Source organism: Amphiprion ocellaris, chromosome 21, assembly GCF_022539595.1.
Source record: "Amphiprion ocellaris isolate individual 3 ecotype Okinawa chromosome 21, ASM2253959v1, whole genome shotgun sequence".
In the NCBI taxonomy this organism is placed as follows: Eukaryota; Metazoa; Chordata; class Actinopteri; family Pomacentridae; genus Amphiprion; species Amphiprion ocellaris.
This window is the reverse complement of record NC_072786.1, coordinates 10,897,193-10,913,190: the sequence shown is the minus strand read 5'-3', so window position 1 is coordinate 10,913,190 and position 15,998 is coordinate 10,897,193. Positions and strand designations below refer to the sequence as shown.

The 15,998-nt window shown below is 40.0% G+C and overlaps 1 protein-coding gene across 3 annotated transcripts in view; it reads left to right on the top strand.

Annotated features, from left to right (window-relative positions):
• tbc1d22a (TBC1 domain family, member 22a) overlaps positions 1–15,998 on the top strand; it is a 158,596-nt gene that overhangs the window by 81,628 nt on the left and 60,970 nt on the right. For all 3 annotated transcript variants that reach the window (XM_035955194.2, XM_023285538.3, XM_023285539.3), the window contains one exon: positions 388–494. In XM_035955194.2, coding sequence (XP_035811087.1) covers positions 388–494 — 107 coding nt within the window. The remainder of the gene's footprint in view (positions 1–387; positions 495–15,998) is intronic.

Genomic DNA, 15,998 nt, shown 5'->3' with positions numbered 1-15,998 from the left:
CAGTCTGCTTTATACCATCTTCCCACGTGCTCGGCTGCCACGCCATCTTCATAGTCTCATCCCCTTTTATTGTCCTGCTCCAATTTGTCAGTGTCTGCCTTCCTTTCCATGCATCTCTTTCATAACCCACCGCCTTACCTCTTCCCTCGCTCCCACTCTCCTCGTTGAATCTGTCCTCCCCATGCACCTATGACTTTCTTGTTCCCCGTCTGAATGGTGGGCTTATGACAAAGCCCCTGCTGTGCTGAGAGCCATGAATTACTCTCCATTCTTTCTCTCTCTCTGCTTTCTTTAACTTTCCCTCCTGCTTTCTTTTGCCTGTATTGCCCTCTTTTTTCCCCTCTATATCGGATTCCTTACACTCTGTTTTCATTCTCTCTCCTCTAGAGGAGGAAGTGGAAAACTTTGACGTGTCCAGTCTCCAGGAAGAGGCTCTGAGGAACATCGAGGCTGACAGCTTCTGGTGCATGAGCAAACTGCTGGACGGCATCCAGGTAAGCTTGTGTGACCAGAAAGTCCAGAATCGATTCATATTTCCCAATTATGAGAGTGTTATACCGCTACTGCCTGGTCTGTCACCAGCAGATGCTTCAACTAAGCACAGGCATCCTCCTCAATCATCACTTTAAGCAGAGATAGAAGAGGAACTGCATTGTTTGTGTTGATGAGACTTCAGCGTGGTATCTGCAGACAGCTGGTTAGCTCGTGTTAGCTACCTAGCGTGGACAGACTGTCAGTTTTGGAAACAACACAGTCACCTGCGAAAGTAGACGAATGATTACGGCCCTATTTGATCATCTGGCATGCAGCTTGGACACGCCATAAAACCTACTTAACGGCCCCTTTTCTCTGTTTTCACTGGTTACAGACCATGAATTTCAAAAATAATTACACCATTCTACCCACTTTTATGCCAAAACTGGCACAACAGATAATCAGCTGTGTTCTGGTGGTCTGCTTTAAAACTAGCAGGACCTCCCGTATAAGCGTTAAGTATGCAACAGCCTTTCTGTGTGGGTTTCTGAAATGTGATTGTCTTGCATATTCTAAAGCAGAGCCCGAGTGTCTAGAGACCAGATAATTGCACACAGACCGCAGCACCCAACTTCATTTTGTTTCATCAGTTGTTCCCAAACCCTTTTTGCCCACCAGCTCTCTTAATCGACCTCGCTCTGAGCGGTCATGGTTGAGCCATCTGTCAATTTTAAACATGTCTGTCTGGGGCTGCTGATAGATTTTTTCTCAACAGCACCACCATTTCTTTGCATCCTCAGCTCTGAAATATTTCACTCTGCGTTAGGATTGAATTCCTACACAACAGAACTATTTCTCACTTCCCTTCATCATTGAATGTGAACATTTTTGACACATTTTAGCTCGTTTTGAAGTCAGTTGATGGCCTAGATGTTACTGTTTGTCACGGTGTTTTAGCACAGCTACTCTAATCATTGTTTCCTGGCACAGTTAAAGAAACACCTGCCAAGTCCTCCCCAGTCGGGTCAGTGACCCTAATCTAAAGCAACACTTAGAAGAATGGCCACAGCAGTTAGTCTTTAAGTGTATTGTTCAGGCAGTATGGTTATTGTTGTATGGAAATTAGTGTTTCAGGGGTAACAGGAGTTTTGGGTGGGTGAAGAGGAATTTCTGAACAGATGGTTTCAGCTCATTTATGATGTTTAATAGATATATCAGTGCATTAAAATATACTTAAAAGTAACATCAAAGGTAATTATTAGTAAGGAGCTTGAAATGTGAACATTCATAAATTGCTATCAGTTGGTCAGCTATTCATTTAGGAAATTAATAGACGCTGTGCCTTGTTGCCCCGGAGAGAGCAAGACGGAGCCAGAGGAAGTAAGAGAGAAGAATAGAGTGTGTTTCTTTGTATATGCTTTAGTACGCCTGTTGTTTGTCCCCACGCTTGTGTTTATTTGTGACCTTGGCTCCAATCTAATTACGTGTAATGCACCAGGGAAGCCCATGTTTCCCCCCTAATGCTTTCTAAACAATCTGACGGAGGCTGAGTACCTCGGCACCGTAATTAGTTGGTGATCCTTGCTCTGACCTCGTCTCAAACCCTCTCACATCCACTATACACTGTTACACTTAACTGAGGGCATGGAGGTGGGGGTCTGGCGAGAGAGAGGCAGAGTCTGTCTTGGCAATTACATTTATGCACTGCCTTTTAAACACCGTATATATATGTATATATATGTATGTATATATATATATATATATATATATATATATATATATATATATATATATATATATATATATATATATATATATATATATATATATATATGAACTATATATATGAACTATATATATGAACTATATATCCGGTGTTTCCTGGGGAGTTTGTGCCACAGTTTGTGTCCACTTGTTTTTGAGCAGGAAAATATTTCAAGAGTTTAATTGCATAACAATGGAGAAGAAACTTTTAAATGCGATCTTTGAAAACCGCTACATTCGATGTCCACAAACTTACTTTCTCCTGTCCGTCCATGAACCACAGCTGGTGTGGTTTTCTTGTGATTTTATGTAATTACCTGGTGTACAGTGGAAATATTTAGAAAGTTTTTTTTCTTATTTTTTAATACAGTAAATTGGCCATTAGCTTCGGTGTTAGTGCTTCGCCGCTATGCTTCTCTCACCTATAAGTGAACAGACTATTTTGGCTGTCAATTCACTTTAAGCGGCTCCTCTAATGAGCCGCTGCTTTAATTGGCAGCACTGCAGCCCCCTCCTCTAAAAGAGCATGCTGGGGATGAGAGATAGGTTAGAGAGATCCAGGCAATTCTAATGTCACTGTTGACAAAATCATACTAAATGGATGATTTATTTTGAGAGAAACATGACTTCTCTTGTTAGTCTTCACAGTTCGAGAACACTAAAATGTCATCGGATGCCCCCGTTGGCTAGGAGCTGTAAGGCTGTGTGTCCACCAAGTGTTTCTTGCCAGCTGAAAATGCCAGCTACTCCTCTGAAAACGTCCAGTTGGGAGCGCTTGAGACCACTTTGGAGGTGCAGCGCTTTTTCGGCTGAGATACTTTGGTTGTTATGATTTGGAATATCCAGGGAAGCAATTGCAACTGGCAGCAGACTTCTGCTCACCAGGTAGAACAAAAAGTTCCTCTATGCTTTATTTTTCCTGCGGTAGGCTGCAGATTTTATCAGGTACAGACATGAATACTCAGAGACCAGCAGTATTGACTTCTCCTCCATTGTTATTCAGTCATTGTTCCACACTTGTAGAAGTAGAACGTGACACTTGGTCGGTGTTATATCTGTCCTGCCCCTTACAAAAGCTGAACATTTCTCAGCTCTTAATGGTGCTTCCATTGCAAACAATTAAAAAATACACAGGCCTCTGAAAAAACAATCACTTTCATGGGCACAATCCTAAAGACCAAAACTTTAATGTGTGAATTACCAAGGAAATTAATGTATTTGGCTTTATAATCACACTTTATTGGACGAGTGACAGTTTAACTGGTAAACAAGTGAAAACAGACCTGCTTGTCCTGACATGACTTTGAGACACTGTTAACTGAACAGTGTGCACATGTGTGTTTACAGCATCACAACAGTTCACAACCCTGGAGGACGCATTTACACATCAAAAGGAAAATCACATCTCATTCTAACAGGAGCAAAAAAACATGCCAGAACTGCCAGCGCCACTATTCGAGAGCATATTACTCTTGTTCACTTGTTCCTGATTAACCAGTAATGTTCCACTTTTACATAAACCATCATAATTCTCCAAGATTTCCAATGAATTTTAAGGATAGCTTGATTAAAAAAAAGTAAATTGAGTTTCTACAGATCAGTACATTTACCCGTTTGAGACACCACTCTGTTAAATTGACCCCCATGCTGCCCCAGTCTCTCCAGCAGCCAATTAGTCTTGTACTGTGCTAAATTGGACAGCGCCTCTGGCTAACTTTACTAATTTAACTTGTTAAAATGGTTCCATATCTGCCGTTTCAATGAATTTAAATGAAACTGTCATCTCTGCCCCAGTGTTGTGTTGCTGATTTAAACATGCCTTGTTAATCCCAAACTGTAATATATTATTTATGTCTGCATTAAAGAAACAGTCAGTCAAATTTAACCTCTGATACATTTTACAGTACAGACATCCTCTAACTGCTGCACTCACAGTGTAGTAGCTATGTGGCTTCAATGCTCAGCCAGTGAGCTTGTGTCTTACCTGCCATGCCCGGAGAGGGAAATGAAGTCAAAAAGTTTAAAAAGTCCATTATTCTGCCAGCACACCCCCGAGGGCTCTCAGTTTTAAAGCCAGCAGATGAAAACCTGCCTTTTATGCTAATTCTGCAGATATGCCTTTTACAGCAGGGGCTCTTAAATGTATTTTTCCAGCCCAGGACCTAACTTTGAAAAATTTAATTTCGCCTTGGGATCTGAACTTATTATATTTCAACTGTAGTCTTGACAAATTGGGGTCTAGCATGAATATGTCTCTCTGACCCCTTTTTTTGTGGCTTGAGTGCCATGGTTTGACATGCTACTCTGTGTCATGATGTAGACTTGCTGGGAAATGTGGTATTCATCAGACATTGATTTGTTACTTTTAATTTAACTTCAGAGTCACTCTGAGAGGGATGAAAATTAAGTGGCTTGCACATTTTTCCCTGGAAAGTATTAAAAAATATTTTGCAGCTTTTTCAGCACTATTTGATAGAGGCCGACTGATATATCAGTTGGTGATACTATTAGTCAACATCAGAGAAATATCGGATTATGAAAACTTTATTTCACTAAACATGACATAAAAAGGACCCTTGGCATGATTTAAAAACAGTGTCTTCACATACTCTGTTCAACAGAGGTGTCTTCATGGTAAATTGCCAATTAGTTTATGAAATATGTTCCTAAATTGAAACTACTATTGATTACAAAATTGATAAACAATACGTCCATCAGTGCCAGTACTCCAGATTCCTTGTTCATGGTCAAAGAGTCTCAGTACAGCTTTAAAGTATGCTTGGAGTCATTGTCTCCTTGGTTTATGAACCCACGACCAATCGGGTTCAATCCACAAAGGGATTCCATGATGCACCAAGATGTTATGGTAGACCTCCTTGTTTATGATACCATCCATTTTAACTAATCTGCCCATGCCGTTTCCACAAAGGAAACCCCATGCCATAATGGAATCTCCACGGCGTTTTACTGTGGGAGCAATGCATCTGGCATCAAAACATTCTCCAGCTTTTCTGCAGACATAAACACGACGATGCTGACTGAAGACTTCAAACTTGCTCTTTGTTCCTTGTTCCTTCCAGAGTACTTTCTTCCAGTCTTCGACAGTCCAGTGTTTATGCTCCCTGACAAATTTTAGGCATTTTTGGATGTTTGCAGGCCTCAATAATGGCTTTTTAGCAGCTATTCTTCCCTTTAAGCCTTATACATACTGGCGGATTAATCTTTACATAAAAACATATTTTGGTAATCAGCAACATTGTTGATTTAGGGAATCGCTGTCAAACACCTTACACTGGATGGTGGTCTAATTATTTTGTAAGCACTGTATATTCATATGCAAACAATATCAGCCAAACTAAGAAATAACAGAATTTCTTAGTCTCTAAAATCGGCTTTAAAAACGCAGTATCAGTTGTGCTCTACTATTTAATGTACTGAAATTAGTGCTCCTAGTGTTTTCACAAACTCATCATGTGACCTCATCTACACTTAAGTAGCCAACAAAATAAATAAACCGCATCTAAATAATGTAAAATGCTAAGTCTGAATGGTCAACAGCTCCCTCTCTTGCTGCTGTGCTTCTAAACTGCCTCCAGCCCCTCCCTCGGAGCACAAACCAGTAGGAACGTGTCCGCTCATCGTCAAGGCAACCATCTGTTTCCGCGGTGCCAGCTAGAGATGGGGTCTCCCTAGAGTGGGAACAGGGGTCCAAAGAAACGACGTCTAGCAGACGGTTGCCAGACCAAACCAGACGCCATGTCCTGTTCTGGTTTCCTCAAGGGTCCGTTACCGTCACCTCGAGCTGTCACTCAATCCAGCACCTCAGCACACACACATGAACACACAGAAGGAGTGATCCGCCAGCTGGTGTGTTTGCATGTGGGATGCTTGACAGTATGTTTGTATATGTGTTTGTATTGTCTGTCTTGTAAGACTTATGGGTGAAGCCTGTAAAGTGTCACCACTGATGGAGAACAACTTGGACTAAACACCCTCACTCCCTCCCTCTGTTTTTTTGTTTTTTTTTTTAACTGAAATCTTGCATTATCCTCCTTCATCTTGCATTATTTGACAGTTTAAGTGGTACCATGTTACCAGAGCTAGCTTACATACAGGTCAGTGAAGATGGAGGCAGTAACAGCTGCTGTTGGTGGGGAAAGGTGAGGCTGGAAAATCAGGCACAGGATGGATGGATGGAAACATTTATGTAAGAAGAATGGCATAATGAAAAGAGTGCAGTGTTCTGCTGGATGTCAACCTTGTTAGCAGGCAGATAAAGGTTTTTGATCACATTAGTGGTTCAGTAAGGTTGGTAGGTTTCTTTATATAGCACAGTTATTCCACAGAGGCAGTTACAAAGTGCAGTGATGAGCAAAGTTGTGTAATATGTTTCTGGTACTTCGTGTGTCACCAAAAAAGCTCTGAGCTGCAGAGTCATGGACTTTACGAGACCTCTCAAGATGCTTTGTGCAGATCCTTTAAGTCCTTTAAGAGTTTGAGTCTCAAACAGGACTTCTTCGATCATATCTCCCAATGATCTGACTCTGGTTCATAGTTCTTCTTTTTGGACTCCTCCACTACTGAAAGACCCTACAAAAACTGCCGCAATATGTTTGTTGTCCGTCTCAGTCTACGTTTCCTACATCCAACACGTTGGCTTCACAGAACTGATCGTTCAGCAATCGTCAAATATATCCCCCTGACGTACAGTTCTTATAAGATAATCAATCAGTGCTATTCACTTCATGTCAGTGCTCATAACGCTGGCTTGTCTTTGCACCTTCATCTTCCTGCACTTGTACTTCATTGAACATACTTTCATATGATGGAGTGTGAAAGCTTTTACATTTGCTGTTCTAAATAATTAGATGCGCTGACAAAGACAATACCATGAATCAGCCATTTTAACACTAAATTTAATTAAAGTAAAGTGGAACATGTGAAATATGTTCACTTATATGTTCACTTATATTTGAAAGGATCTTTGTGTCTGTGTTCTTTTCTGAATTAATTGTACAAGACACATACATTTAGCTAGCAGTTCACACATTCATTTAAACTGCCAATTTAGGGTAGGTTTGTTTTCAGCACAGAAGTGATTTCTTAAATGTCACATGTAGTAAAAACAGTGTTCCCGCAGTTAGTTGAAGTAATTAGAGAAAGCTTATTTCTTCACCAATAGAAGACAAATAATTTTAGCCATATAGTTAATCAGATACAAGGAAAAAATACCTCCACTGTGGATTTACAGTTGACATTACAGTACCTAATCTTTTGTATAAATACTAAAACTTTTAGGGGTATAAAATATACAGAGAATTACTTTTTTCTCTTCGCCAAACTTCTCAAACTTTAAATGTCTAAACACAAGCAGCTGTGCAAGAGGTCTAAAATTGGAAGCTGACAAAAATATGTGAAATCTGAAAACTGAGGAAGTATTTAGTGCCAACTTTTGGTCAATGAGTTTTTAAACACGCTAGAGGCATAACTTTAATTAATGATGGTGAGGTCGGTCAGAATATCTTCCTGGACTTTCCTCTAGTGCTAACAGGGGGTTCACATTTTTTGATTGTTGCTGAAATATAAGAATTGTCACCGTTTTAAATAAATCTTCATGAAATTCAGATAATTTTCTGACTTTCCTGCTGGCACAGCCACAGGTCAGGAGTTTCACTTGCTGTGAGAATCTCAACATGTCTTCGATGGATTGGCATTAACTTTGGTACAGACATTCATAGTTGTCATGATGAATCGTCCTGGCTTTCGTGATCATCAGACTTTTTCCTCTGCCTTAAGCTTGATAGTTTGGATGTTAGTGAAATGTCTCAACAACTATCATACAAGATAGACATGGAGTTTGCTACAGATATTCATAAACCCCCTTAGGATAGATTGTAGATGTCTTATTGGGTTAAAACAAACCAACTATTAAATGAACAGTAAACCTGTCATTACTATTTTGCAAATGCCAAATTTAAAGGTTAAAATAACTTTGTAAAAACACAGATTTTAATGTGGACGATATTGACAGTTTTGGCCTGTTTATGTTTTTGTTTGTTTGTTTGTTTTTGCAGTTAGCATGTGCATTTTTTCTGTGGTTACTGGATACAATCTATATTTAAGTCAACTTGCAAATTAGTTTTTTGTGTGATTTTACTAGATATTATCTATAATTTAACAAAACAGGTAAAATCATTAAAATAACATTTAAAAAAATGATATACCCTTTATTAGTCCTTAATATACACATTGTTTCTTTCAAATAATGTAAAATATCTGAAAAATAAGCATGTTTTTACTCATTTGAGTAGAGTAAAAATACTGTGATTCTGGGGTCTTACTAGCTATTATCTGAAATAAAATGAAACATGGGAAAATCTATAAAATAAAAGTAAATTATGTTAAAAACTACTGAAAACAAATATTTTGCAGTGTAGAATTTAGGTTAAGCTACACAATGGCAAAGTATATTATTGGAGTGAAACAACTACACGTGATGGAACTGGAAGCCCATTTTAAAGCAGAATAGCGATACTGAAGGCCTTACACTGCAAGTTGACATGATTGGTTCCTTACTTTTGTCATGTATGAAACCCTGAAAGTCTGAATTTGTGTCCTTGAGATGGCTTCAAGGTGGAATTACTCCACATGAACTGCTAAATTCACTCATGGTGCAGAGTTTTACCATATAAAAACGCCATATATGCCCATGTTAACAAGGCAAAAATACTTTACTTTCACTTTAAAATTGTGAACATTAGCAATTTAGCATTTAGCTCAAAACACTGCAGTGCATTAAAGCTTCACTGAGCCGCTGATATGATTTTAGACTCTTAAACTCAGTGATATTCTGCTTGCTGGTGCCAAACTGTAATTTCAATGTGATATCTGGCCCTACCTTCCACAGATTGCTACTTGCTAGCCCTTCCTTTAGTCTGCTAACACCAGCTGTGCGTCACATTTCTGAACTACCTACCTTCTCGCGCCGCGAACACACCTTTAACCTCACAGCGGTAGACATTCGCACACTCTCAAAGCTGCAGAACGAAATCTGCCAAATCCTCCTGTTGCTCTGAAAAACTGTAATTGCGCACACCTTTGTCTACAACCTGTCATCTCCCCCGAATACTCACTTTCTGCTGCTCTCTGTCACGTAGCACAGAATGACAGATCATTGCCCCGTCCTTCAGTCTTCTCTCCAACACTGTGTCCATTATTGTCTGGCCTTTATCTTGACCTGTCATCTCTCTCCTCTGTCCTCACGTCTCTTTTCCCCTCCCTTGCACATACGCATTCCCTCGCAGCGCTGTTGTGTTGCCTCTGTCCAACTTGCTGATAGACATCCGACGGCACAAAAGAAGGCAATCTTAGTCCAGCACGGAGCCATTGTTGTCTCTAATAGAATGGACTGAGAGGTGAAGAGGAGCTATTGATTCAACTGACTGAGGGAGACGAGAGGGGGGAGGCAACAAAAGGGAGGAGAGAACGGGGGAGGCTGTTGACACCTGGCAGAGAAAGAGAAACACAAGGCTTTATGTTTGTTGTGGTGTGTGTTCGCGCATCCATGTGGATGAACCCGAGCGGCGACGTTTTACTTGCCGGGTCAGCGGTAGCGAACGGACAGATGGTGGCAGAAGAGGGGAATGTATGAATAATAAAGGAGCGAGACTTGATTTCCTCCTGTTGCCTCATCTGATCAAAGATCCGACGTAGTGGATTTGACAAAGAGGAAACCAGTGGAAGAAGAATGGGAGAAAATAGAAATCTGGACAAAAATAGAAATAAAGAAGAGCAAGGATGAGGATTGAAGGCAACATACTGATGGAAAAGGAAGGGATAAGTGAGAACTGGTATCATAACCTCATCACAAATATGTCTCTGGGAGAAAAACAAACCCGACTATCACTCACAAACCAAAACGCAGAGCAGCGTGGAACAAACTAAAACACCAGGGAGCAAGCTATGCAGAGCAGACATAATAGCATGTTCAATAGACTTACTCAAGTCTAGCCTCATTAGCACCACCAAAGGGATGGAAATAGACGGCGAAATGGAGAACAGAAGGTGGGAGAGATTGGTATAGAGGGGGATGAATTGTAGACAGATTAAGAAAGTAAAGAGGAACAGAGTGAGATTTAGAGACAAAAAGAGGGAGAAGTAAATATGGGAAGTGAGAAAAGGAAGGTTAAACAAGAGGAAAGGAAGAGGGAGTAAAGAAATGTGTGATGAAAGAGAAGAGGCAGTAGAGGGAGGAACATGAGAGACAGATAAACCGTGGACAGAAAGCAAGCACCTGAAAGCACTGACAAACAGTAGTTTTCAAAAGCTGCCGACCCTCAAATGCATTATCATTTTTGTGGGTTGTGATTACATAACCAGAGGTGAAAGAAGTGTGCAAATCCATGTTTTTCTTTTATTTCTGTAAAACCAGAAAAACTGTGTTACTACTATTGAATAATTCTAAAAATAAGTCTTTTTTTCTTCCTGGCTTTGATGAAAATCCACGTTTTGACTCCAATTTTCCAAGTGTAGCAGTGCTCCAGCAATAGCAATAAATAAGAAGAAAACTGCAAGCTACAGCAAACATAAACAATACATGATTTAAAGTTGGAGTAGGCAGTATTTTTGGCACCATTGGGAGGAGAAAAAAATCCATACTAAACTTTCAGCATGTTGCAATTCAAGTGGTCTGAGAGGACACTTCTGCACCTCCTCTTGGCTCCTTTTTCAGGCTTTAGAAAATCTGAGCTGCGATGGGAGATTTTAGCCAATCACAGGGCATTTCATTCAGATCAGGTGAAGCAGATGATTAATGTGAACAGAAATGCATTCAACACATTTGCACGGCAGAGTGCCTTTTAAATTCATTCCTTTTCAGACATGGCCTATAACATGGCTGACTTTATTAATCTGTTAGAGTGATGGCATTTTGTCATTTAGACATAGGCCATTTTTATGTTAATGTTCCTTCCAGCTTCATTCAGACATTGACAGACCCAGGGTAGCACAATATTTGCCATGAGATTGGACATGACATTAAGTGATGTAAAATACATAATAATCAACTCACAAACAAGATAAGATAAAACTTCATTCATCCTGAAGGAAATTCTTGTGCCAAATATTGCTCAGAAAAAAATTAAATGACAACATAGGAAATACACAGCATTAAAAGTAGAAACACAATAAAATATAAGTTTGATACAATACTGAAATACAATAAGTAAGCTTAAAAAAAGACTACAATAGAACAGTAAAAGATAATGCAGGCAAAAAATCCAATCGCTGTCCAATCGCGGTGCTGTTGATTCTACCAGGAAGTAAGAAAAAGATCTTGCATGCATGGCAGATAGTTGTTCACTGGAAAGACACATAAAAAAGGGAATGAGATTGTAAAGGCAAACAAAACAATCAGAATATGTAGAATCACAATTGCACTAAAAATGATGAGTCAAACCTCTAACAGAGTTTGTGTTTCACACAAGCAATCATTTTTAAATTGCAGGACGGCGATTGCGACAGACGCACAGATAGGCAAAGTGGTGGGGACGAGCCAAAAATGTGACGAAGATTGCCAGACAGAGAGAATCAGGAAAGTGTGAGACAAAGGCAAAAAGAAAAAAAAAACTGTGACTGAAATAAAAGTGAAAGGGGAATTGAGCAATTGACGAGACGTATAAGAGAATTCAGATGAGGTATAGAACTAGAAAATGCAACGAGGTGATTATGAAGCAGACAGATGCAGAAAGAGGCAGCTGGTGAAAGAGAGGAGGAGGAGGAGGAGGTGGAGGAGAGAGAGAAAGGCAGTTGATTAAAGCCAGCAGCTTCAATAATGCAAATGTAATTACTTGTACTGGCCCTCACACTTGCTTAGCACCTAACCACATTAACACTGGGGTGGTAGAAAAAAGGGGAGAGCCAGAGAGACTCAGGACAGAAAATGGAGATGATGAAGAAATGCAAATTGGCAAAAAATGAAGTGAAGTTGAAAGGTGATTTAGATCGTGGGGGGGTGGGGGTGATGTTGGTGGTGGGGGGTGTCAGGGGTAGGATGGAGGAAATTTGAAGACATTTAAGGGAGGGATCATGGAAGGAAGAAGGGGAGGTGAAATCTCAACTAAGAAATGAAGTGAAAATACATCTAGAGCCAGCCATGTGTTATAGAAAAAATCTAATTGTGAGCATGAAGTACTCACAGTCAGAGTAGTAGCAGGTTATCATAGCAATATGGACTGAAGGTACATGTTAGATCTTGACATGATTAGACATGATAGTCTCCTAAACTGTGTCAAAATAATGACCCTTCAACTCGAATTTCAGCTTGGGGAAGAGGAAGAAGTCACAAGGAGGTACTGGAGCACTCTCATGCCATGATGCTATAGTTTATGTTGTTTACATTGAATGCTCTCTGTCAGACACCTCATTATGTTACACCTTCATGTTCCTACCTTGGACCCTGGGGAAATATCTTCCGGTGCACAACCACATGAATATTGAAGAAAGCAACTGGCATACTCCTAACCCGATACACCTTTTTTGGTGTTTTTTAGGTTCTTTCACTGGGAAATTTGCTGTTTCTTTTCCTGGTGGTATCTGCAGGCCCACCCTTGAAGGTTTGGCTGATCCTGGGATGTTCACTGACACAGTTTACTCTCTGCTCCAGTTTGTGATCCATGAAGAAATCGCAAATGTACATTTATTAGTAACACAGTTCCTGATCATGGTAGCCCGTTTTTCACTTGAGTCCTCACTCTTGATAGTTACTACTTGCATATGTTGCACATGTTCATCACAAACAGTCTCTGCAGTTTTTGATCTACCATCTTTAAGTGAGGAGGTCTGTTGGCTCTGTCATGCCGTAGAGTGCATTTGATTTAAGGGTCACTGCAAATCAATACACAATTGTTCTGAGTGATCACCTTTATCCAATGATGAAACATTTCTATCCTGATGGGAGTGGTCTCTTGCAGGATGTCAGGGTCACTGAATGGTTTGATCAACTTGAAAAGGACATATGAGTCACATGCTTTGGCTTTCAGTCAAAGGTCTGAACCCTATTCAACACCTATGGGGATTTTGGATTGATGTGTTAGATTTCCCTCTCCCCCACCATCATCAGAACACCAAATGATAGAGTATCTTTTTAAAAAGGGTGTTCGTTCCTCCGGTAGAGTTCCAAAGACTTGGAGAATCAATGCTAAGATGCGCTCAAGCTGTTTGCCAGGATTTGATGGCCCAACAACTTACGAAGACACTTTTTTTTTTTCTTTAATTTGTCACTTGTTAACATGTTTTTGTTTTTTTTTTTAAGTTATTTTTTTGGCCTTTTTGTCAGCTTTTTATTGGATAGGCACAGTGAGAGAGAGACAGGAAACGGGAGAAGAGTCAGGGGAAGACATGCAGCAAAGGGCCGCGAGTGGGAATCGAACCCGGGCCAGCTGCGTCGGGGACCAGCCCTGTACATGGGTCGCCCGCTTAACGCGTTGAGCTATACGGGCGCCCACTTGTTAACATGTTAAAACAACAACAATATTAGCTATGAACTTGTGTTTTGGCAATCTGCATCTACAATGCAACAAATTTGAGACCAAGATTTGGAAATAAATGCACACCACCTATAAACCCCACCAGCTACCTTTAATAGCCAAACAAAGGTATCAAGCAAAAACATAAACCAACAAAGAGCTAGATAAAAAGTTGGGTGAATGTGAGGGACTGCTAAGAAGAGAAGTCACGTTTAGCGACAACAGAACGATTTAAGGATGGAAGGATGCTATAGAGAGAGGGGTGGAAAAACAGCAGGAGAGATTGCAGTTTCTACGCTGCCAGCCACTGATGGACTCAGGAGGACACAAGTGCCTCGGTTCTGCTGTGCCTGAAGGACAACTGGAGCTGTTTATTGCTAAATGACTTCTCTTGCCCCTCTCTTTCTCCTTCTCATTTTCTCTCGCCATCCCTCTCCCTCTCTCCATCTGCGGGATAGTTTGCCACGTCAGCTGTTCTCCAACACCACTGAAATGACCCCTCAAGGAAACGTAATCCTCGTTGTGTGTGTTTGGGCAAACACACACACACAAAGTGCTTATGTGCTGTTCTCACATGTATTGTATTCTGCAACTTCGGCCAACTGACACTGCCCACTGTTGTGGTCATATTCGGGTTCAGATTTTATTTATATATTCTTAAAAAAACCCTAGATATCTGCGTTGAACCATTTAGTTAAACAGGCTGAAAATGAACTTTTTGGAGGGTCTTTTTGAGAAACATGCACAAAATGGACAGAAATAGAGGTTTACTTGTGAGTGTGTGTCTACGCAGTACATTTTAGGATGTAATGTAGTATTTGGTGTAAATACGATTGAGCAATAAAGCGATACTCTGATATCTATCATTAGCAATAAGAAAACCATTCAAGAGAACTCTTGATTGTTTCGCTGAAGTACATTTAAAGGAAACTGCCGTCTCAACTCATAAAAAACAAGCAAAGTTAGTCAAGTGAACGAACTCCCCAATATAGCTCATAAATAGCAAATCATGTCCCTTGATATTGGAGCATTTTCACCGTATGCTGTTATCCATGTTGCCCCTGTGCAGATTTCCTAAGGTGTGCTAGTCTGTGGTGGCTTGGATCTTATATAGCCCCCATTCACGGACCTCATTGGTGGAGGCTTTGGTTGGTGGAGACCAATTGGTTGCCCTCGCAAGATGCACCTTAAGTTCTAAAAACACTTATGACCCTGTTTCCTCCACTAACTCTGCCTAAACAATGAACTCGCCCTTCTCCGAGGGCTGACAGACTTGATGTTGGAGGACACGTGGAGGCAGGAGTTGGGCTCCCGTCTCGTGGTACCCAGTAAATATTAGCCACTACAAACCTTATCATCAGTGTAGTGCAGTAGCTTTGCCCTTATTTTATAGTTTTTTTTTTCAGATTTTTCTTTAATTAATACGTTTATATTGTATTTGTTGCTATTCATGATTGTACAACACTTTGGTTCAACTCCTGTCATTTTTAATGTGCTTTATGAATTCATTTGATTTAAAATTTAAAATGACATGGCCACCTTCCATGCATCTCCTTGTTTTATTTGAGTTTTTTATTTTATCTTTATTTATTTTTGCTAATTTGTCTGAATCTCTTCATGTGTTTTCAAAGCTGACCTAATGTTAAAATCATTACCTGTGTACCCTGATGAAAAGATGAAAGTGGTTTAATTCAAAGTAAGGTGTTGAAATTCAAATAAAACATTTTTCCCATTGGTCTTCATGAAAAATTGATATTTTAAAATAGTTTGTACGTATTTATTTTGAGAATTACAAGATTTTCATCCATGCAGCCCAGCCCTAGGTGTAAAGAAGAAATCTTTACTTTTCTGCATTTGCAGACAGCCATTAAATGTTTTGTATACGTTTCTGGGTCCACTTTTAATGCAAATTTTCATACAAAACATAAACTGCAATCTGTAAATAATGCATACTTAATTTCACAACCCAAAAAGATCAGAAAGAAGGAAAAAAATCCTCAGTTTTTGTGTAACTCTTGTTCCCTGTCTCCACACTGTATAGTAATGCTTCTTCTACTAGTAAACATCATTTATTAAGCTACCCTTTGCAAGTCGCTGCACATGCTCCACCAGAGCTGATTGGCCACAAAGGAGCAGAAAGAAGAAAAATCCATATAACCCTACCCATCTGTGCTAACTGCTTGAAGAAGTATGTAAAAATTCCCTTCCATCCCTTGTGAAAAAGCCCAAAACATA